The following is a 25029-nucleotide window of genomic DNA, read 5'->3' on the forward strand; positions in this document are numbered from 1 at the left end:
ATACAACCATGAGGGAAAATTAAATAAATAATTAATTTTCCCTCGTCACCGTCTGTCAAAATCACCCCCAACCTGGCCCTCTAGCTCTTACCTGCACAGGCCACGGCTGCCCAATTGTAAGGTTTTATGTACAGACTTGTTACATTGTACAGCACATCTGTTCTAGGGGCTTCATTACTCAGTCAGTGCAAATACAAGTGTCATACCATAGCATTTTCAGTCAGATGAGAAATACCAACTTGTGTCATCACCGTGAATACATTTATTGACATATTTACAGTTTCAAAATATGAACAATATTTACAATGAGTGATAAATGTAAGAGAGGTGATGGAGTGAGCGGTTCAAACACCGGAAGTGGATAGCAGCAAAGTTTGAAAAAATGGTCAGTAGAGTAAAGGAGGACGAGAAAGTACATTTTTTTAAACATGCCGGATAGATGAAGAGTGCTTTATCCCTCACTGGAGAAACCTTCTCCTACATCACTGCAAAGATCTGGAACTCCCTACCTCTGCATCTCAGGCATTCTCCATCTCTGCCTCAATTCAGGAAGGACCACAAGACCTGGCTCTTTGACTGAACAGCAGATCCCCCCCTCTCAGCACCTTGAAACCCTTACGGGTGAGTAGTTGAACTTTACTAGAACACTAATTGATTGATTGACTGGAGCCACAACCCAACTTGCCAAAATTGATGCACAATCAAGAGAAAAAGAATAACAAGGTCAAAGGAAGAAAGAAACCTGTGATGTGCAATTGGCAGAAGACAAAGCATAGATAAAGATGCACTGAGCAAGCGCTTTGCATTAGGAAAAGGAAGGAAAGGAGACATAGAAAGAGGAAACATGAAGGACAAGGGCCATGGAGAAGAGAAAAGATCAGGGAAGGGACTAACCTTCAATATGGGTGGCAGAGGGGAGGAGATGAGCCAGCAACAGAAGGGAAGCAAGGAGGAAAGGAGAATTAACTTTACAACTTGACTTCTCAATTACTTTACTGGGAGATAATCCTGGGAGGAAAAGAAGAAATCTCACAACTTCAATGACGATCTGGCATCAATCCTTTGTTAAACCCTTTCATTTGTGAATCACTGAAAACACAAATCGTGTGGTAGGCAGTATGTGAGTAGGGATAAAGTTAATGTTTGCATCTCCTTGAGACCTGTCCTCTGTAATTCCTACATATATGAAGTGAGATGTGATGGAAGGCATCTCGTTGCAAAACTGAAGTGACGTTTTGCTCACCTCAAAGTATGTTATGAAATTAGCAAATTCTCTATCAAAGAATTGTTTGTTTCATGCTGTTATCGATATGAATCTGGGAGGTCATGGAGTGACGTCAAAGATGTCGGGCTTGGTGAGATGCCTCTGTAATAACACTTGTGGTTGAGAGTGGTGGATAATTAAAAAGCTGCAAAATCGTCTGCTAGTTAGTGACACAAGGTGAGACCAGGCTCCGAAAACCAATTCCTACATCAGCAACGATCTTAGAATTTCAAGTCAAATAATGATAGGAACTGTTGAAAAGAGGGAATTTCTGTAGTATCAATTTCCATTTAGCAAGGAGGAACATTCCAAACCCTCAAGACAAAATCAGAATTGCCTGAAACTGCTCACAGTCATGGAGAGAGATTCTTTCTCCTAATGTAAAAGTCCAGATATTTAAACCGAAGCCGGCATTCTCTCCATTTGGAAGTGCTGCCTGGTTTTCACAGGTATTGTAAATGGGCCAATAGGGAATTAAGCGATTTTCCAAAGATCACAAAACATCCATCATCTGTACGACAAGACCACACCTACACATAATGTAGGTGTGGATGAGGAGGCTAGACAGAATGTGCATTAGCCTGTTTCTAAAATACTTCATAACCCGGAAGTACTGACACGATTGTTCCTAATCCAGCGACATCCAAGGACATCAACGAGATGAAAACACAATGTCAACAATTTCCATTGACTCGTTAGGCTTATAGCTGGCCAATCAGTTCATCATGGCATCACTGTATAAACCTTATGAAAAGTGACTTGTTTTTCTTGTTGATATTTCTCTAGTGACAGAGCGTGCTTATGTGTTTGATGACCAGTCTTAACAAAGGAGACTGTAAACAAGGGTTCCAAATTGTCCAAGATGCTTATGGAGGAGAATCGTGCAGTGGGGGTTTCTCGTCGGAGCCTCGCAACAACTGCATATAATCGTAACCTCAAATCCTAACTGGGAGGATCTGTACGCTAAAGCACCCTTAATCCAAAGAATGCCAAAGGTCTTTGTCTTGCACGAAATACTCATCAATGGATACAATCGATTTGCACAACATTGTCTCTGAGAGCTGAACACATGTCTGCCATGAAACTCCCAGCATCACAATGATGCCACTGCTACCTGGAGAAAAAGAAGTAGTTCAGATTTGTGACATCATAACTACCCGGCGAGAAAGAGTCTCCACTGGCATCTGCAGGGCCATCACTGACGGGAGACGATGGAGGAGACACCAGCGGGATGCTGTTTGGCGAAGGCTGCAGATCTTCTGGGGTCATCTTACTCAGTGGACAGAAGGGGAAAACAAAGTGGAGCTTTCCTCCTTTTGGGGAATCCTTCAGCCATTTTTTCTTGTACCTACAACAAAAAAGAAATTCTCATTAATTGAGAAACAGACTAGAATTAACATTCTTTGGTGCTTACCCCCAAACCACAATTGCCTTATTTTTCAAAACAAAAGTCAAAAAATTGTACACAGATAATTTTTTAGGACTCCCACACGAATGAGAGTGTGCAGAATTCCCCTAAAACCAAACAGATTAGTATGGAGGACTCTAAAAAAATAAAAACGCTTTTCGTAATACAAAATGCCTCCAAACGTCTGCAACATCAGTCCAAAGTGCTCCTTCCCATAGGGATTTCTTCTTCAAAGCAATCCTCCAAGAAGTGTGCTGCAGAAGCCACTGTGCGATGGTCATATACAGTGACTACACAACCTAGGGCATTCCATAAAGCACTGTCCCATCCTCATGAATTTCCTGCTAATTGCAAGATTTGCCATTTTACAAAACAAGTGATCTGTACAAGATTATAGAGAAATTGCTTTAGCATGATGTGCTAAAGGATTTCAATATTTTTTTAAAAAAAATCAAATTTTCCAGTCCCCACACTTCTTTAACACCAGCCCCTTTAATGTGGGCCAGTCTCAAGCTTGTACACTCTACTGCAGTCAGTGGTAAAGAAGCTGAGACAAAAAGCGCTAAGATCCACAGGTCACTAAATGTGATGTAGAAAGCATTGGCTAAATGTTTCTCTTCCAGCTAGGCAACAAACCTGTTTCCCCAAGTCATTCTTCATACTCACCACACATGATTCTGAATAGATGTAATCTACATCTCTTGAGGTTTTGCCTTAAGACCAAGCATTAGAGGGGTCTACGAACTCAACGTGTTTTTTTTACAAAGTTGGCACATGTACTCACTCACCTAGTAAAATGAAAGTACATTTTTTCAGGACTGTTTAGATAAAATTGTCCCTTATGCATATGTTTCTTGCTTCACGCATACAAATAAGCCACTGTAGTTGGGCTTTACGCATCTTCTATAGAAGCAATGTTTCAGGTGATCTACATTACAAAACTCCCCGGAGACTGGAAATCTGCCACTTAAGATGAACAATTGTTACTTACCTGTAAACAGGTGGTTCTCCAGTATTGGTGTCTTTCATAGATTCACATGCTTGAATATTCCCCGTCGTCGAAGTGGGAGTCCCACGGTAAATAAAATAGCAATAATGCTACATATATATAAATATATATAAACATAATACCAGAAAAAGAAAGGAAATACAACTGAAATCCTCTAAAAACGATTCCTACATAGGAATGCAAGACAAAGAGAAAAAACTATTTGTAACACATTAGTGTCATTATGTTAGTCCAAACTGCAGCCAATCAGGCGCCAGCACCCTCTAGAACCTTCTCCTCAGAAGCTCAAGCCCTCAGATTTTCGTAGCACAAAGTAACCAAGAGTGTATGAGGAGAAGAGAGCCTCTGAGGGGAGGAGGGTGGGTCGCATGTGAATCTATTGTTCTTCTCCAGTATTAGGGGTGTCTTTCATAGATTCACATGCTTGAATAGAATAGAAAGCAGTAACCTCCTAGAACTGAGATTGCCAGGCATAAGAAGAATGCAAGACAGTACTAATAATAATAATACAGTCATATAACACATCATAGCAATCACAGAAAACATAAAGGAGGAGGGAACAGAGGCTCACCTTACTGAAAAAGATGGCGAAGCCCTGCCTGTCCCACTGCGGTATCCGCTTCATTGATGGCATCCAAACAGTAATGTTTGGTGAAAGTGTGCCTGCTGGACCATGTCGCTGCACGGCAGATCTGATGTAGTGGCACACCAGCAAACAAGGCGGTGGATGAAGACATCGCCCTCGTAGAATGAGCCCTCACTGAGGACTGCAATGGTTTGCCCGCTTGTTGGTGGCAGAATGCAATGGCTGAGGAAAGCCACCGGGCAATAGACGGTTTTGAAACTGGATGTCCCCTCCGCAGTCGTCCGTAGGCAATGAACAGTTGGTCAGACTTGCGGAAGAGGGCAGTTTTGTCAATGTAAAATTTAAGACATCGCTTGATGTCCAGAGAATGTAAGCGCTGCTCCGCCGGAGATTTTGGGTCCGGAAAGAAAGTCTTGAGGAACACAGGCTCATTCAAATGAAAATCTGTAGGCACTTTAGGTAGGAAAGAAGGGTTGGTACGAAGTGCCACTCCGTTAGGTTTGAACTGTAGATAAGGCGGTTTAACAGTAAACGCGTGAAGGACGCTCACGCAACGAGATGAGGTCAAAGCCAGAAGAAGTGCAACCTTCCAGGTGATGAATTTAATATCCGCCCTATGGATAGGCTCAAATGGTGACTTCATAAGTTGGGACAGTACCACATTGAGGTGCCAAGCTGGAGGAGGGCGACGCACAGGTGGGAACTTGCGGAAGAGCCCTTTGAAGAATTGGCGTATAACGCGTGATGAACAGAGGGATGAAGAGCCATCATGTCGGAATCGAGATATTGCAGCTAAGAAAACTCTCAGTGTAGCATGAGAGAGTCCCGATTGAGCGAGGCTCAAAAAGAATGGAAGGAGCTGCTCAGGAGTGGAATGGATGGGATGGATATTGGCCGTAGTGCACCAATGATAGAAACGCTTCCATTTAAGTTTGTAAGTCTTGATGGTAGACGGAGCTCTGGCATGAGCTAAGATGTCTCTGCACTCCTGGGATATGTTCAAGCCAGCGAACTCAAGGTGCTCAGGTTCCATGCCCACAATTGTAGTGTTGAGGGATCCGGATGACACACCAAGCCCTTGTCCATAGTTAGAAGGTCCGGACGAGGACGTAGAGGAATGGGCTCGCACTGGGACATTAGAAGCAGTTCCGAAAACCATGCCTGTCTGGGCCAACGAGGTGCGATCAACAGGATGTGGCAGGGCTGCCTCCGCATCTTCCACAGTACCCGCGGTATTAATGGGAGCGGTGGAAAAGCATAAGCGAATAGATCGCACCAGTTGATCAAAAGGGCATTCCCGCAGGACCCTGGGTGGGGATGCCAACTTGCATAGGACGGGCATTTCCGATTCTCCGGTGTTGCAAAGAGATCGAGATCTGGGTGACCCCATTGGCGGAATACAAGATCTAGAGTCGGTTGGTGCAGTTCCCATTCGTGTGTTGAGGAAGTGGACCTGCTTAGAGAGTCCGCCAGGAGGTTGGACACACCCGGAAGGTGGACAGCTGTTAAGGTGATGTGATGGCGAAGAGCCCAATCCCAGATCGACTGGGCCAAGCGGGACAGAGGTGGAGACCTGGTCCCCCCTTGCTTGTTCACGTAGTGCATACTGGTGGTGTTGTCTGTTTGGATTAGCACTGACTCCCTGTGAACAACTGGGAGGAAGGATTTGAGCGCTAGGAAAATCGCCATCAATTCTAGCCTGTTGATATGCCACGTGCGCTGCATCGGCGACCACTTGCCCTTGATGGAGAGACCCTGGAGATGAGCGCCCCACCCCTCTAAGGAGGCGTCCGTCGTCAGCGTAAGGTCTGGAGCATGATCGAGGAAGGACACACCCATTTTCAGATTTGCGGGCTGCGCCCACCAAAACAGGCTCCTTTTCATGCGAGCTGTGACGGCAACTAGGTAATTGAAGGATCCGGAGACCTGACGCCACTGTAAGTCCAGTTCTTCCTGAATAGGACGGGTGCGCAGCCTGCAATTTGGGGTCAGTGCGATACACGATGAAGCCATTCCCAAGAACGATTTTAACGTCCGAACAGAAACGGACTGTTTTCGTCGAATGAGTGAGACCAGACGAAGGATCTTCAGACGCCGCTCTTCCGAGACAAACGCTTGTGAGAGCTGCGTGTCTAGGATCGCTCCCAGGAAGGATCTGGTCTGCAGAGATGCAAACTGTGACTTCTGGATGTTGATGGTCAACCCCAGAGAGCGAAACACTTGCTGGCAAAGGTGCGTGTCCCGACCCAGCTGATGGTGGCATTGAGACTTGAGAAGGCAGTCGTCTAAATAGGGAAAGATCTGAACTCCTTGTAGACGCAGGTGAGCCACCACCGGGGCCAGTACCTTCGTGAACACACGAGGAGCTGAGCGTAGTCCGAAGGGTAGAACTTTGAACTGAAAATGCATTGGTCCCACTTTGAAACGCAGGTACTGGCGATGCTGTGTGATTATCGGAACATGAAAGTATGCGTCTTGAAGATCTATGGTGGTCATAAAATCCTCGCTGGATAAAAGACGCAGGACTTCCAGTAGCGTCAGCATACGGAATGTTTGAGACTTCAGGAACTGGTTGAGAGCCCTCAGATCCAGAATGGGTCGCCAATCTCCGTTCTTCTTGAGTATGAGGAAGAATCGAGAGTAAAAACCTCTCCCTCTTTGATGTTTCGGAACCACTTCGACTGCACCCTTTAACACAAGAAGATGGACCTGATGGTAAAGCTCCTCGAGATGTGGAGGAGGTGGGCCACGAGGTGGAGTGCAAGGAGTGCAAGGAGGAATCTCTGTAAACTCCAGGGTATGACCCCGTTTGACAATGTCCAAAACCCAGCGGTCCGAGGTGATCGAGGACCACTGGGAATAAAACAGAGAGATTCGTCCTCCAACACTTTGAGAGTGGCAAAAGTCATTGGCGTTTCTGATTGGCGACACGATAGGACGACTTTCCTCTGTATGACTTGGAGGGTTGTTGTCGAGATTGCTGATTGGACGTGTAACGTTGGCCGCTCTGATTGTAGGAGCGGTATTGTTGCCCACCTCGAAAGTTGGAAGAAGTGCCGCGTCCGCGTGCACCTCGAAAAGGACTGCTTCCGAAATTGCAGTGTGCCCAAGGACTTCCCCGTATCAGTGTCCTTCTTGATGGACTCAAGGGCATCATCGATATGGGATCCGAATAACGATTCCCCATCATATGGCATATCCAGTATTTTGGCTTGGACTTCCTGCCGGAAGGAGGTGGACTTCAGCCAGCCTTGTCGGCGGAGTGCCGCTGCACTGGCAAGGAGGCGGAAACCTGTGTTAGCAATATGGACCGCACAGTCGATAATTTCTTCCGACGTCCTTTGACCATTGCGGAGAATCTGTTGTGTGTCAGCTTTGGAAGCATCAGGGATGAGTGCCATGTAATCTGCAATGTCCGACCACATCTGCCGGTCATAACGTCCCAAGATGGCTAAGGCATTGGCGGCCCGGACAGATGTTGAAGCCATCGTTGAGAACTTGCGGCCAATTGCATCTAAGCGTCGACCCTCTCTATCTGGAGGGGCTGCGATTTGGGACGCTGGATTCCGTGCTCTACGCTGTGCGGCCTGAGTCACGACAGAGTCTGGTTTGGGATGAGAAGTCAGGCAAGCTGGAGAACCAGTAGGGGCCTTGTACTTCTTTTCAAGGCGCGGAATCTGAGCAGGTAAGGAGTTTGGATTATCCATTAGTTTAATGCCCTCTTTCCAAACAAAATCAATAATAGGGATTGTGTGTACCTGCTTATAAGGTTTATCTTTAAAGTCATAAAGAAAACAATCCTCCTCACGTTGTGATCGTGGAAGTTTGAAACGCTGAGCCGCTTTATCCATTAAAAGGTGGAAACTGGCAATGTCTACTGGTGGCGACTCATTGGAGGTACCAGGTTGAGGAGAGGGCGCCCGATAATCATCCCATTCGGCCATATCCTGGTCACCTGCCTCGTCATCCGTATTGTCTGGGACTTCACCTTCCTCCCGTTCTGCGATCAGCTCCTCATCATCCGCATCCCGCGGGTATACAGTGGTATGGATGCTAATTGTTCTATGAACCTGAGACGAAGGCGCAGGTGGTACGATAGGCGGCAATGAAGGTGGAGGTAGTACCACAGGAGCGGGAGATTGCGCAGGTGTAATCTGCGGTGTTGCAGGAAAACGGCGGTTATAATCGTCCAGCATATGTTGGAGATTAGAAATTAAGGTCAGAGGAATGGTGGCGATAGGAGCTTGAGTAAAATGCTCCTCTTGTTGAAAATTGGGGTCATCACCATCGTCAGAGTCTGTGTCCTGACATTTAATTATTAGATCAGAGGGACTATGTGCTGCCCCAAACGTGTCCTCTTCATGCTCCGAGTCTGTATCATGCTCAGATGTAGTTGCGAACATCGGAGAAGGTGGTTGAGGCTCTGGATCAGAAATCTGTTGGCAGGGTACTGTAGTGCGAGGATTTGAAGATTTAGAGGTCTTCATTGGCAGTAACGACATAGATGCGAGCGACATCAGTGCGGCCGTCGACGGAGCCGTCGCCGGTAACGTCGACGAGGCTGATTTAGCTGTTGTCAATGGTAACTTAGAAGAAACCTTCGTTGACGAGGTGGTCGTCGACGGGGTCACTGTCGACGGGCGAGCCACTTTAGATGAAGTGGTCGACGGGGTCGGCGTCGACAGGGCCGTCGTCTATGCTGGTACTGACTCCGTAGACGGAGTCTTCGTCGACGGGCCTGTCTTCGTCGACGATATCTTCTTCGTCGACGAGATCTTGGTCGAGGGCGTCTTCGCCGACGAGGCTTTAGTCGACGGCGTCGTCGACGACGACGATGTCTTCGGGTCTTTTGTCGACGACGAATCTCTCTTCTTCGTCGACGAGATAGGAATCGTCGACGTGACAGGCTTAGATGGCAATGAAACCCTCGTCGACGTCGAGGCTGACGACGAAACCGTCATCGACGAAGAGAATGCTGAAGTGGTAGTCAGCGTCGTCGTCGAAAATGCTGGCAATGCCGCTCTCGTCGTCGGAGCGCTCGACGACGCTCCCGTCGACGGCGGAACTTTAAGAGGTGTGAAAACACCTTGAGACAGCCAAAGACGCCCGAGAGCCAGGTCTCGTGGGCGTAGAGGTGGTAGGAGTGGCAGAAGACACCACAGGAGCCACAGACAAGGCTAATTTAGGCTTCTTGAGGAAAGGAGAAGGAACCTCCTGAGCACTACCACGCTTTGAGGCTGCTGAAGAGAAACCAGAATGTAAACTTTCAGCGTCAGACAGTACAGACTCCTTGTCCTTAAGACGTTGCAGCCAAAGGAGTAGACGGCCTTCCCTGTCCTTAAGAGTCTTGGTAGAAAAGGTTCTACAAAACTTGCAGCTGCCAGCCTCATGATCCGGGTACAAACAATAAATACACTTCTGGTGTGGGTCCTTTTCAAAAAGGCGCAGCTTCCCACAAGAAGAGCAGGGTCTAAATAAAGACTTCTTACTTGACATGTTGTAGAAAGTTCTGGAACTAGAAGATAAGAGAAGAAAACTGAGCAGGGCTCAGGGAGACTCCCTTCACACGACGTGCGGTAGAAAATCTGAGGGCTTGAGCTTCTGAGGAGAAGGTTCTAGAGGGTGCTGGCGCCTGATTGGCTGCAGTTTGGACTAACATAATGACACTAATGTGTTACAAATAGTTTTTTCTCTTTGCCTTGCATTCCAATGTAGGAATCGTTTTTAGAGGATTTCAGTTGTATTTCCTTTCTTTTTCTGGTATTATGTTTATATATATTTAATGAGCGAAGACATGGTGCTCATTTCTATGGACGTGTCGTCACTGTATACCAGCATACATCATAGGGACGGTTTAAAAGCTGTAGATTATTTCCTTCAAAAGCGTCCCATGTGTTACATTGAACATAACAGGATGTTACTAACTATCATTACCATGTGTCTGGAAAATAATTACTTTCTTTTTTCCAAGCAGATTTACCAACAAATCAGGGGCGTAGCTATGGGGGCATGTTTTTCCCCTAGCTACGCCTGCCTACACATGGGTCTATGGGAAAGACAGACACTTTTGAATGCAGATCTTTCATTCATTAACAGTCATGTGGCATTTATGTTCAGGTATATTGATGATCTATTATTTATTTGGCGTGGGACTGAGGGTGAAGCGCAGGATTTTGTGAACTTGCTTAATGTTATTGACATGAATTTACAGTTCACTAGTTACATCAGCAAATCCTCTGTCATGTTCCTAGATGTGGAGATTTTTGTGAATGAGAATTCTCTTGACACCAGACTACATAGGAAAAGCACGGCGGGCAATTCAGTACTACATGCAGACAGTAACCATCCGGCCCACCTGATCCGCAGCATCCCCTATGGGGAGATGTTGCGGATCAGGAGAATCTGTAGTAGGGAGACTGACTGCCTTAAAGCACAGCAGGAATGCAGATCAAGGTTTATTGAAAGGGGTTACAGCCCCAAAGCCATTGACAGTGCGACCAGAAGGGCCAACGCACAAAGTAGAGCACAGGCATTGGTGACCAGAGACAGAACCAGAGACATTCCCATTGATGAGCAGCCCTTGAGACTTATTCTCACTTTTAGTGACCAGCATCAGGCCATCAGGAAGATTATAACCAGGAACTGGCTTCTAATCAAGAACGATCCAGTTTTGGGAGAGAAACTATCACGCTCCCCCAATCTGACATTCAGAAAAGCCAATTCAATGAGCAACACATTGGTCTCGAGTAGCCCGGAAATGAAATCCTCCTCAGACTGGCTCGCTAAAAGCAAGGGATTCATCAAATGTGCAACGTGCAAGGCATGTAAGCAGGGCATCAATAAGACCGAGTACCATAGCCCATTCCATAGTACACCGAGGAAAATAGACAAAAAGCTTACATGTAAATCAGAATATGCAGTATACGTATTAGAGTGCCCTTGCGGTTTGAAATACGTAGGGAGCACTAGACCCCAGTGTCACAAGAGAATTCTCCAACATCTACGGGCCATTAAAAATGGGGATGAATCATACCCCGTGGCTCGTCACTTCTCTGCAGTACATGCAAAAAATTCTGACTTGTTGAAATTTTACATTATTGATTGCATTTTACCTCTGAGACGGGGTGGAGATAGAAATGCCAAATTGAGGAGGTTGGAAACAAAATATATCCTTGAGATGGATACTAAGAGCCCTAATGGGTTGAATTCAACAGAAGATTTTTATACATTTTTGTAAATCAACATATGAGGTTTAAAGTAATTTTAAAAACTGTAAATATCTTCTGGTGTCCGTCGTTTAGGAATAAGTCTTTGGCCGCAAGAGTAATGAATTTATTTTAATTATATCACATTGTATATTATTATGTCTATTTATCTCTTTCACAATTTTCTTGGGGTTTAGGGCAGTCACTACACGGTTGAATTATATGTTAGTGTCATGGATGCACAGTAGTCTGCGCACTAGGGCTGTATTCAAAAGTAAACAACTTTATTGTACTTGCTCATTGCAGAGGCTATCTATAACCCTCCACATGTGCCGGTCACGGATGTGACTCACCATTTTTCAAGTAAACTAAATCCTTTCTTCAGAAACATTCTTGAGGACCTTTTTACACAGCATAGATTTTTTAATCATGCCGATATTTTTTAAGGTTCCTTTAAATTAAAATTATATCTTGAAGTGGTTTTATCAATATTAATGAAATTAATTATTTAACTATATAATTATTTATTGATGCTTATATTCGATGAAGTGGATATTTATTGTCAATGTTTACTTGAAATGCGATTTTGCATGTGATGTAAGCACATCTGGTACCTTAATATGTATTTAACAGCAATATTTGCACAGGAGGTCTTCAAGGAATAGCCAAGAAAAGGTATAGATCTGTATTTTACAGATATAACTGCATTAAAGCAGGAACAAAGTCTTTCATCCATGTCTAGCACTTTATACAATTGCACTGTCACTTTAAATAGTGGTGTTATGCCCATGTGATCAAGGTCCGAGAGGGACCGAAACGCGTCATGGCGGTGGTGTTTGGGCGAGTAAAGAAATAAAGGAATATTTGCACGAATCTGGGTCTGCATCGTCTCTTTGGATCTGAGTCCTGTGTGCTGGAGGCGAAATCAGGAAGATATATTTATATATATGTAGCATTATTGCTATTTTATTTACCGTGGGACTCCCACTTCGACGACGGGGAATATTCAAGCATGTGAATCTATGAAAGACACCCCTAATACTGGAGAAAAGTCCTTTAACATCCCGACATAATTCCTTCAGATTAGAAAACAATGTAAGAGGCTTTCTGGTGGCTGAAACATCTAGGGATGGAAAAGCAGAGCAATTTCCAATCTTTTCCCTGATCTGCTATTAGAATGTAAAGCAAGATTGTCAGGTTGAGGAGCATTTTGCAGCCAGTATTGGACTGGTGGTTTATAGTCTCAGACAGAGTCAACAAGGCACAGCGATTGTGTAGTACTGCTTACTGGCTCTTTTGCCATCCAGACTTCAGAAACAGGAAAGCAATTTGCTGTATCCTCTTCCTCATGAACAATCTTATGGTAGATACACCAATCAACCCGGGGGAACTTGGACAAACGTTTAGCAGATTTGGCCAAATATTTTTATGAGTTTTGTCTAAGTTGGCACATTTCAATCACGGTGGAGCACCGTACCAGAAACGCACAACACACTAGTGGATGGACACTTCAGTATTAGTTTGGAATATAGTAAGTGACACCTTCTTTGCCACTGAGCCGGTATCTAAAATACGGCGCAGGCGCAGGGGCAAACGGATGCCCTCATTTGAATGGAGCCACACCACCATGCAAATGAGGTAACACTTTCTAGTGAAAGAGCCCACGCTATATATGTGCCAGCAGTATCTGTATTACAGAAACGGCCGCATAAGCAACTGCAGCCTTTTTTGTAATGTGAAAGAGCCCCGGGGGCACACATGCCCGTTGCGCCCACGGTGTCTTCTCCGGTCAGTCTTGCAAATAATGTACAATGTCTAGATCCTTTTTCTCATGATCCACACACAACTACCACACGTTTCAGTTGCAGGCCAGATCCTACTGTGAAATCTACAGATGTTTGCCTAAACGACTCACCTCAAAACCTACACAAGGCTTCCTCTCCAGTTGTGCCAGGACCTACAGCTGTCTGACTCTAATCAGATGGTGTCAGTCATCATAATAGCTCCATTTGAGGAACATCAACTATGGTTTGCGGTTCTCCTGGAACTCTCTGCATATTCTAATTCTTCTCTACAATTTTCCAGAAATGTTCATAAACCAACAAGAACAATTTCAGCGGTTTCTGTTGTCGGGAACTCTAGATTTCATGGCCTCTAAAAGTTTTCTCAGTCTGGATTTCACCTGGACTTTAGTCAGTTAGACTGTGTCTTTTTCATCAAACACGCTTGAGCTCTAGGTATCCCCGGAGTGATAATACCAGCTCCGGTTTGTGGTATCGTTAGTGAGTATATAGCGATTCTAATCCATTTTGACGATTGGAACACAAATAATGTATTTCTTAATACATCTAGGCTCCTCAGGCAAAGCGCACAGCTTGGTTAATATCCATCATTCGGCTGTTTCATTAAAACACAATAGTATCAGTGGAAACTGCTTTGGGAACATCTGAGGAGTAATCAAATAATTTAACCTCTAGGATCAAAGTATTCTTCCCTAAGAGATGTGAATTCAGCATTACAATTTTTTTCCTAACAGGTATGATAATTGTATGGTTAACGTATATGTGAAATGAGTACAAGCAGTCTGAGAACATAATTTTTCGGAAAACCTCGTTCTCTTGCATTGCGTTCCAACACACATTAGACCGAGGGGTACAGCCGACCAAGCAGCAGTCTAGAGATGGCCAGTGAACATTAAGATCCTCATTCATCAATAGGGGCTATAGCCTTTAAATTAGAGGTTCTTAACATTCTCACTTCTGAGGACCCTCACTGAATCTCTACTGAAAGTTGAGGACCCCAGCCTAAGTAATTCCAATAATATGAACCTCAAAACAATACGCAAATAGGGAAACACGCATAGATCGAATAAATATAAAATTATGAAATATTTTATTTAATTCATGAACAAAAAATATAAATCATTCATCAGGAAACTAGGTATACAAATTTGGGAACCAATTACTCGATGGAAAGAAGGAAATGTTAGCTGATAGACACTCACTGTGTTGAGCTGTTTGTGTTTGGAGCTTTTTTGCTTTTTACTATCTCTTTTTTCTTTTCTTTTTTTCTTCCTGATTTCTATCTCCCTCTGTTGGTTTTTTTTTTTTTTTCTCTCTTTGAGTATTAAATTGTAATTAGATGACTATGTTCTCCAGTAATTAAGTCGTGATTTAAGAATGTAACAGCATGTAGATTAATGCATTTATGTAATGAGTAATGAGTGATTTTATATATGTACTTTACATAATCTTATTTGTTCTTATTTCTTGATTGTGCCCTGTACATGTCATATAAAAAGGGGTAAAAACTCAATAAAAAAAAAAAAAATAAAAAAAAATATATCACAGCCCGGTTTGGTTTTGCTTTGAGGCTCGGGCGTAGGGGACTGGAGGGAGCCACTTTAACACTTTCAAAAACATCCTTACCTGCTGCTACTCGGCTCCTCCTTTGCTAAGCACACTTCAGCAATGATCCAGCTACCGCATTCACTTGAACAGATGCACACTGGGAACTGTAGGCTCACATTTGACTACAGGATCGTCTCACAGCTGGGTCACCTGATCTCCCACCAATGGGAGCGCTTGAGAAATCACAAAGGAGGGAGAAGGATAGGATGTAGTAACAGCGGCGTCTGAAGAAGGCGGATACGCCGAAATGCATCATGCCAAGCTGTACTTGTGAATAAAGGTGTCTCCTGAAATGATCCCCGCTGTGTCCTCGCAACTTACTTTCCAGTAAAGTGGTTCTTCTCTCACATATATATATATATATATATATAAATCATTCGAGTTTAAAATTAAATGAGAAGGTTGGAGTTTTGTAGAATGTGTTTTTATTTCTAAAAGCTAATGCATTATGCTAAACTCTAGCATAGCACTTTGTCTTTTTTGCTTCAATGCATGCTCTATTTTATGTCCATGTATACCAGTACTTTAATTGAGGCCACCAGTTGTCAACACTAGATTCTGTATAATGTACTTGTGCTGCACCCACAAATGAAACTAAGGATACCAACTTCACTAATAGCCACCAATTTCAATTCCATTTAGAGAGTGTTTTCAAAATGTAAGTTTAAAATATTGTTTTTTTATGTATATATACTTTATGAAACTTCTAATGGTATTTAATTTTGTTAACAATATCGGATGAGAAGGCATTCAGTCCTTAGGGGATCCGCAGACCCCAGGGCAAGAACTAGACCTAGGCATGAAATTCAGCTCCCCTTGCATAGTTTGCGGACTTTTTACCACTCCGTGTAGAGTGCAGAGTTCTGAAAGACTCTGTGGAGCTGAGTTTTTTCCTCGCTTGCGTGTGCCAGCATTAATTTGGTGAGCGTGAGCTTGGAAAATCTTACCCCAGACCACTTTCGGGGAGATTTCTCAACATGGGTGGGCACGGATGGTTACTACCACTCGCTTTGAGAAACCCGTTCACATTAGGAAGCTGCCATTCGAGTAGAACATCTACTCGAGAGGCAAAAAGAAGCAGTACCCTCTTGCGCTGCACATGGTGCAGTTCGCACTGATTTTACAGTGTGGGACAAACAGCCGCCCTAAACATCAGCGCAGACAGCGTGACGTAACACACTCCACCGCTTGCAAAACTTCACATAGCGGGGCAGATATTTGGGTCACTTTGAGGAGTTCCGCATAGCAGAACTCAGCAAACTCCACCCAGACCTAGTAAGAACCACTCCTCCAAAGCCGTAGGAGCCAAACCTGAGGACATTTTCAGAGCAGCTGATTGGCGACGTAACCCATCCATCATGCTTCTATGGGTGTAATAAATATGCTTTAAGCAAGTGTAATAGGAGCCACCGGTCGTGCCGCAAAGTGTGGATTTCCCTAACTTACTGTAATGAAAAGATCTACACTTATTAAAGACACAGACACAAGTATTATCCCACTTTTGTCTCTTACTTCATCCAATATATCATAATTACTCAATTATTTAAATTTCAGATTGACATGTATTTACAACAGGGTTACTATTTAACACAAGGTTATGTTAAATGCTAAACACTAAGAAGGATCTGTCTTCCTTCCCATGATTTTATTGCTGTTTTGTTACAGACTAATATATCTTTTTGTGGTGTAGAGTATCAATACTCAATGCCTTAAGGAGTAGTTGATTTTAACTCATTGTAGAATAGTTTGTTTCCTTCTTGGAGCATTAATCTTCCCTTTGATGGTTCATTTATTTCATATTCTCTGGTGGCCCTTCACAATCAGTAAATAGCGGCTCTAGACGCAGAAAGGAAGCATAGCAGGAGCTTCTGTGTCTTTTTAACATTTTTACCTTTTCATTAACAAAACCCCCCTTTTAGGCCTATTTCTTACCTATTCTAGTAATGTGATTTATTGCTGTGCCAGGTGCTCCTGGAATATAATAACTTTTGCTTCTCCCTCATGGTCTCATCAAGAAGTCCTTGTTGGTGTACCCAATGACTACTACCAGAAAGTTACCAATATCAAGGGTGCCAGTAACTCAGTGGGAAGCATGCGAGCTAATGGGGATTACAGGTGGGATCCTGACGGTCATCTTCTAAAATGAGCAATTGCTGCGGAATTCGTAAATCTGTGGAAAATCGGCCCAGTAATTCCTCAATTTCTGTTGGAGTTTGATCCGGAGTGAAACTAAACAGATCTGCGTAATTCAAAGGGGTTCCAGACCAGGAAAGGGAATGAAGTTTGTTGATGCAATAGAATATTCTTAAACTTGGCAAATGGGATTGCAACACATAGTTGAGAAAACACAATTGCAATACAAGCAGCAGAGCATCAAGCAAGACAACCTCGTCACAAAGATGGCTGTACCGTTCTTCCTGCGGGGGGCTTGGACTGCAAGGGGACACTGGGTAGTGTGACTTAAATAGGAGCACCCCTTTATTATTCCCCATTGTGCCTACAGGACTCCAATGGTCTTTTGGGCAGGCTTGACTGTGTCGCATTACGCCATTCCAAAACCTCCGCGATGCAGATTCAGTGTGGTGGCTTTTTCTTGCACTACATAGTGCGGTTGTATGAGGTTACAATGCATGCTTTTACCCCGCATGCCGATGCAAGGCAATTTTTTACCTCAACTTACTGTCGGGGTACGCTGGATGTTGGAATAGAATAATTTACTATTCCAACTTCAGTCTGTGCAACAGTAGGGAAGGTATTGTAGTTAAATCCAACACAAACTACCCCCTACAGCAAACCATTTTCGTTTCAACGGCATGCGGGGTGAAAGCATGCGTTGTAACACATGCAGTGTAACCGTTGTTTCCCCATAGGGCTCGACAACCTAAAACTTTGAATTGGGTCCCAGGTGTTCAGGATCTTCAACCAAGGCAGATCCAGGATCCTTTTCTATACATGCTGTTCTTCATCCAATTATGTGTTCACACACCTAACAATCCCACACAGAAGGCTCCCCTATGGCTAGAACACCATCTGGTTTATTCTATCCCTAAGGTGTTCATGGTGCGGCAACATCGTCAAAAACCCAGAGTGCAATGTAAACCCGATACAGTTAGTGAGGTCCCTAGGTGCTGTACCACAATACAGAAATGTTATTATTAACTCGCACTTAAGCAGCTCAACAAAACCGATTCAAAAGATCTCTTCAAGGTAAGTAAATGTGGAGCTAAGAATAATAAATCTGTAGTTCCTTAAATATGCTTCCCCTCACGATACGTAGGTAGTTAATTGCTTGGCTATCACCAATGTAAGTAGTTTGTGGAGTTAAGAATAGTAAATCTGTAGTTCCTTAAATATGTTTACCTTCACGATACATAGGTAGTTGATTACCTGGCTATCATCATGGTAAGTAGATGTGGAGTTACGAATAGTAAATCTGTAGTTCTTTATATATGCTCAACTTCACGTTAAGTAGGTATTTGATTACCAGGCTATCATCAAGTTAAGTAGATGTGGAGTTAAGCACAATAGAATCTGTAATTCCTTATATATGCTCACCTTCAAGATGAGTTGGTAGTTGATTACCAGGTTATCATCAAGGTAATTAGAGGTGGAGTTAAGAATAGTAAATCTGTAGTTCCTTATATATATATATGCTTACCTTCACGATACGTAGTTAGTTAATTACCAGGTTATCATCAAAGTAAGAAGATATGGAGTTATGAAGAATACATCTGTACTTCCTTGTATATGCTCACCTTGCAGATATGTGGGTAGTCGATCTTGTGCTGTCATTATATATGCTAATCTATACCATTAACCAAGTCATTGTGATGTGCAGCTAGTCTCTGTGCCATACTCCCGTCTCACCTGATCAAGATTCCGACAAAAAGGATGAACCCGAGGGCCAGGCTGGCCCCTGCAATGATGAAAGTGTACTGGGATATGTGCAGGTGAGTCTTGTCTATGGTGGGGTCTGGAGGCCGTTGGCTGATGGCTGGTTGCCCTAGAGACATTAAAAAGAGACAAAAAATTACTGTATTCCAGCAACCACGGTGACCATGTTAGACCTGATCGAACAGAAGAAAACAAGTTACTTACCTGTAACAACAGTTATCCAGTATTGGTATCTTTCATAGATTCACATGCCTGAATCATTCCCCGTCGTCGAGGCTGGAGTCCCACCGTAAAAAAAATAGCAGTGCCAAAGCTAAATAACAGTAGTAGGCCCTAAGGATAAAGGCCTGAGGCCCAAATCCTAGTAGCCTATCCACATCATTATGCTAAAAGAACACAACTATTGGTACAACCAATCAGCTACCAGCACCCTCTAGAACATTCTCTGCAGAGCCAGTTCTCCTCAGATTTTCGTCAGCACAAGTGGGAAATAAGTATCCCTAAATAGAGAACTGACTCTCCGGGGAGGAGGGTGGGTGCATGTGAATCTATGAAAGATACCAATACTGGATAACTGTAGTTACAGGTAAGTAACTTGTTTTCTTATCCAGTATTGGGGTATCTTTCATAGATTCATATGCCTGAATCAGAGTAGCTAGCAGTATGCCAATTATACAGGCGGTTGCGGATGGTGGGAGACTTGTACTGATAAACTCCCAGTTGCATCCCTTAATAATTAACAAATGCATTAAAATACAACTTTTCACAACATGATAGAAAGATTCATAAAGAAAACATGCTCATTTACATAGTCATGAATATAGAAATCTGTGCATCTTATATGAAAATAAATACTTTTATAGATGTATAACTATAAATCTCTCTATATATTTACGTATATATATATAGCGGGCTCAAGTACTTTGTAATAGACACAGTACCACCCCAGAGAAGGGGTGGGGACCGTGAGGCTCAGCTACGTAAACTTGAGACGAGACACATCATCCTGCTTGATACAAAAATACCAAACGGTCTCAATGCCAGTGAGGATTGTTATACCTATTTATGAATTTGATAACTTAACAGGAGCAAATTTGTATGCATTTTGCACTGTAATACCTAAATCATTTTTACATGCCTAGTCATAATGAAACGATGCCGTCCATATTTGATTTTAGCACATAATTTATTCTTTGTTATTTCACTGGTAGCACTTCTCACCTTATTGCATATAAATGAATTTTATGTCATTTTTTTATGCTATTGCTAATAGACATATTCATGTATTTGATACGATTTGCGCTGTTTTGCACATAATTTAAGGTTAGCCCACTTGGGCTTAATGAACCTTCCGGGCACTGTTGAACTAGTGACGGATTTGGTTTTTAGCCTCCCTGTAAATATGTGTTTTAAATTGGTTGGATAAGCTGATATTTTATCATGACTAACCGTATTTTTCATACACATTTTACCATGGTTTTAGGGAAGCGAAGTCTTTTATCTTTGCAATGATTTATGAATATTTATATTTTAAAACATCTTAGAGTGACATTCATTGTGTTTTATCATTATTTTCAATTGCATAAGATAATCAATGTAACCTTATACTGTGTATAGTATGTGCAATTAGTAATGGCGAGTTAATGTGATTATAACATTTGCCACGCAATACTACTTGATGTTAAGACACTATGTCATGAAGTATTTTCTCTATGTCTATGTTTACCTATGGCACTGTGCACTTTAAATTTGCTAGTCCGCTTCACATACGTTGTCATGTGATCAAGGCCTTGCCAGGCCGAAACGCGTCATGGCAGAGTGGTGTTGGGTCTAAAGTAAATTAACACGCACCAGATACTGGGTTTGCCTCGTCCTTTGACTGAACCATTGGTTGGTGGGACGTCCACGTACCGAATATATATATATATATATATATATATATATATATATATATATATATATATATATATATATATATATATATATATATATATGTATGAATATGAAGAGAACGAATGGTACCTGAACTGTTCTCAAAGAAAAAGGTGGTGGAGGACAGCCTGTACAACCGCCGCATCCTCCTGACATGTTGATTGAAGTCAGTAATGCCTCGTGAAAGTGTGGACTTTCCTCCATGTCACAGCACGGCAGATATTTTCTAGTTACTCCAGCAAATAATGCTGTAGACGCTGCCACAGATCTTGTGGAATGAGCGTTAACCTTTCTCAGCAATGGTCTGTTAGCTTTGTCGTGACCGAAATGGATCGTAGAAGCTATCCATCTGGCAATTGTGGCTTTTGTGACAGCTGTTCCCCGTGTGGCTTGACCATAAGCCACCAATAGTTGATCAGATTTTCTGAAGGATTTTGTTCTCTGCAAATAGATTTTTAAACATCTTTTGATTTCCAGGGAATGTAAAGTTCTTTCCGCCGGTGTAGTCGGGTTTGGAAAGAAAGTTCGTAACTTTACCGGCTCATTGAGATGAAATTGGGATGGTACTTTAGGTATGAATGTCGGGTTAGGTCTGAGAGTGACATAATCCTTAGAGAATTGCAGAAATGGCTCCTTTATAGTGAAGGCTTGAATTTCACTTACTCTCCTAGCGGATGTTATAGCCAAAAGCAGAGCAACCTTCCATGTTAGAAACTTGAGCTCGGCTTTGTGAATGGGTTCGAACAGGTGTTTCATCAACTGTGTGAGGATGGTGTTAAGTTCCCACTCGGGTGGAGGAGGTCTCACCAAAGGGAAAGATCTGAAAAGACCTCTCAGGAACTGTTTGATTAGAGATGATGAACATAGTGATGGAATCTTAGCAACTTTCCTGAATCCGGAGAGAGCGGCTAGATGCCCTTTAACTGATGAGAAAGTGAGTCCAGATATAGCCAGATGCAGCAGATAAGGAAGAATCTGTTCTGCAGGAGATTCTATCGGATGCACCTTGTTAGTTTCACACCAACAGCAAAATCTCTTCCATTTAAGACGATAAGTCTTAATTGTGCATTGAACCCTTGATTTGGTTAAAATGTTGCGACAATCCTGAGGGATATCAAGGTCCTTGAATTCTAAGAAATCAGGAGCCATGCGTGTAAATTGAGAGATTGAGGATCTGGGTGAAGCACCTGTCCCGTGTTCCTCGACAGCAGTGTGGGTGTTGGAAGGAAACGGATCGGTTGGTCCTGGGATTTCAAGAGAAGTTCCTGGAACCAGTATTGACGTGGCCACCGGGGAGCAATTAAGATGAGACTGCAGCCCTCCCACTTCATCTTGCGTAGCACCTTTGGTATGAAAGGGATTGGGGGAAAAGCGTAGGCACAGATCCCTGACCATCGCATGGACAGGGCATTCCCTCTTGACCCCTGTTGAGGACATCTGCTGGCATAATATTGGCATTTTTTGTTCTGCTTTGTCGCAAACAAAATCCAATGTCGGTTTGCCCCAGACCTGGAACACTCTGTTCAGCTGGAGTTGGTCTAATTCCCACTCGTGGCAGTCTGATAGTGATCTGCTGAGCGTGTCCGCCAGGGTATTGTGGAGGCCTCTGCAATGTTCCACCTTGAGGGTTATGTTGTGGAGTGTGATCCATTCCCATAACTCCTAGCCTCCCGTGACAAGGTTGCCGATCTTGTCCCTCCTTGTTTGTTCATGTAAAACATGCTGGTGGTATTGTCGGTTCGAACAAGTACTGATGATCCTGTAATCCTTGGAAGGAAAGCTTGCAACGATAGGAAGATTGCTCGCAATTCCAGGCTGTTGATGTGTCGTTGTCTGTATTTCTGAGACCACTTGCCTTGTATTTGCAAATCCTGGAGATGACCTCCCCATCCCTCCATGGACGCATCTGTTGTCAGAATAAAGTCTGGGGGATCTTGTATGAATGTGAGACCTTGTGCCAGATTGGTCAACTGTGACCACCAGTGGAGAGCGTCCACCATGCGAGGTGTGACCTTGATGATGTTGTTGAAGCAACCTGTCACTTGCTGCAATTGAAGATGCAGTTCCTCCTGTAAGGGTCTCATCCTGAGATGTGCCAAGGGAATGAGATGTATGGCTGAAGAGCACATTCCCAGGAGTGAAGCAAACATGCAAACAGAAAGTGACTTTCTTTTTGAGACCCGGAGTGCTAGCTTTTGGAGGCGAAGTTGTCTTTCTTGAGATAAGAATGCCTTGAATTGGATAGTGTGCAGAAGTGCTCCAAGGAAAGGCAGGATTTCTTTCGGACGTAACTGGGATTTGCTTTTGTTCACAGTTAACCCCAGGGAGGCAAAGAGATTGCGACATGTTGAAATGGCAGTCTTTACAGTGTGCTGCGGAGGACCTTTGATTAACCAATCGTCCAAGTACGGGAGGACCTGGATTCCCCAAGAATGCAACGTTCCTGCTACCGGGGCCAGGCACTTTGTGAAGATCCTTGGAGCCGATTTTAGCCCAAACGGGAGCACTTTGAACTGATAATGGGCGCCAGCCACAGTGAAGCGGAGATACTTGAGATGTTTTGGATGGATTGGGATGTGGAAGTAAGCGTCTTCCATGTCTAAAGAAGCCATAAAATCTCCCTCGTTCAGGCAGCTGAGAATCTCTGATAGAGTGACCATGCGAAAACCTTGTCTGTTGAGATTGCGAAGGTCCAGGATTGGTCGCCATTGCCCTGATTTCTTTTTGATTAGGAAAAAACGGGAATAGCAACCTATCCGTTTCTGATGTACTGGGATCTTTTCTATAGCGTTCTTGAGGAGCATTGTATAAGCTTCTTTAAACAATAAGTGAAGACGAGGGGGAGGGGGTCCCCTGGGCGGAGTGGTTGGTGGCTTGTTGACAAATTCTAGGGTGATTCCATTTCTCACTAGGTCTAACACCCATTGGTCAGAGGTAATTTCTTGACACTGTTCCAGATGAGATTAAATTTTCGCGCCCTCGGGGAGAGAAGGAAATGTGATTGGCCCCTGGCTGAACTCACTGCTTTCTGTTAGAGTCTCGCCCTTGATTGTTGGAGCGTTTTCGGCCTCCTTGCCGAGAGAAACCAGCCATATTGGATTGGCGGTATGATGAGTGGTAATTTTGTCGATATTGAGGCTGATATTGTCTGTTTTGTTGTGTATTGTAACCTCCTCTAGAGGAATAGCCATGTCCTCTAGCGCCTCTGAATGTCCAACGCTTGTACTGCAGTATCAGTGTCAGTCTTGATCGCTTAGAGGGCTTCGTCAATATGTTTGCTAAACAAAGATTCTCTGTCGTAGGCCATATCTAATATTTTTGTTTGGACTTCTGGGCGGAAGGTGGTAGCTTTTAACCAACCCTGGTGCCTGAGAACTGCAGCCCCAGCTAATTACCTGAAATTTGTATTGACAATGTCCAGAGCACAATCGATCGTCTCTGCTGCTGCGCGCTCTCCCTCCAGGAGAATTTTCCGAGCTTCCGGTCGTTTCTCCTCTGGAATGAGGTCAATCAAACCAGCCATATCCGACCACATTTGGCGATCACAACGCCCTATGATCGCTAATGAGTTTGCTGCCCTGATGGAAGCAGCAGCCATGGTTTTAAACGTTTTACCTATGAGATCAAGGCGACGGCCCTCTTTGTTCGGCGGTGTAGTGATGGGTGTTGCTGGATTTTTGGACCTTTGTTGGGCGGCCTGTGAGATGACAGAATCCGGCCTAGGGTGTTCGATGAGGCAGGATGGGCTATTGGCTGGAGCCCGATATTTTTTATCTACCCGTGAAAGCAAAGCAGGCAGAGATGCAGGGTTTTTCATAATCTTGATGCCCTCCTTCCATATATAGTCTATGATAGGAATGGCTCTGATAATTTTCCTAGTCTCCTCTTTGAAATCATGTAGGAAACATTCAGTTTGTTCCACAGTTACTGGAAGTTGAAACCTAGCCGCAGCGCGCTGCATGAGGTTATGAAATCCACCTATATCTTCTGGTGGAAAGTCCGATGGTTGTGGAGTTGGAGGAGAAGGCATAGGGATAATGTAGGAATCCCATGGGTCCACATGGGGATTTTCTGGCAGCTCACCGTCTTCCACTTCCTCATCTGAAGAAGTGTCTGGAGTTTGAGGAGGCTGAGGTGGCGGCTCCTCCTGAGAAGGCTGTGTAACTGGAGACATTGGCGTTGGAACCTCAGGTGGAGGAACAGGATCTGGAACCACCACAGGCTGACGTGGTGTAATGACCTGCTGCGGGGGAAAGCGCTGCCTATAATAAGCTAACATGGCTTGCATGTCCTGAATAAGGTTAGGAGGCAGATGGCTAGA

The 25029-nt window shown here is 43.7% G+C and overlaps 1 protein-coding gene across 2 annotated transcripts in view; it reads right to left on the reverse strand.

Moving 5' to 3' along the window:
- Positions 1–239: 239 nt before the first annotated feature.
- IL6R (interleukin 6 receptor) overlaps positions 240–25029 on the reverse strand; it is a 161009-nt gene continuing 136219 nt past the window's right edge. The window contains exons 10-11 of one of the 2 annotated variants that reach the window (XM_078671527.1): positions 18750–18885; positions 240–2612 (exon numbers count right to left, since the gene is read on the reverse strand). In XM_078671527.1, coding sequence (XP_078527653.1) covers positions 2375–2612; positions 18750–18885 — 374 coding nt within the window. In that variant the 3' untranslated portion in view covers positions 240–2374. The remainder of the gene's footprint in view (positions 2613–18749; positions 18886–25029) is intronic. The other variant, XM_078671528.1, reaches the window with a different exon arrangement.

Source organism: Lissotriton helveticus, chromosome 12 (genome assembly GCF_964261635.1).
Source record: "Lissotriton helveticus chromosome 12, aLisHel1.1, whole genome shotgun sequence".
NCBI classification, from domain to species: Eukaryota; Metazoa; Chordata; class Amphibia; order Caudata; family Salamandridae; genus Lissotriton; species Lissotriton helveticus.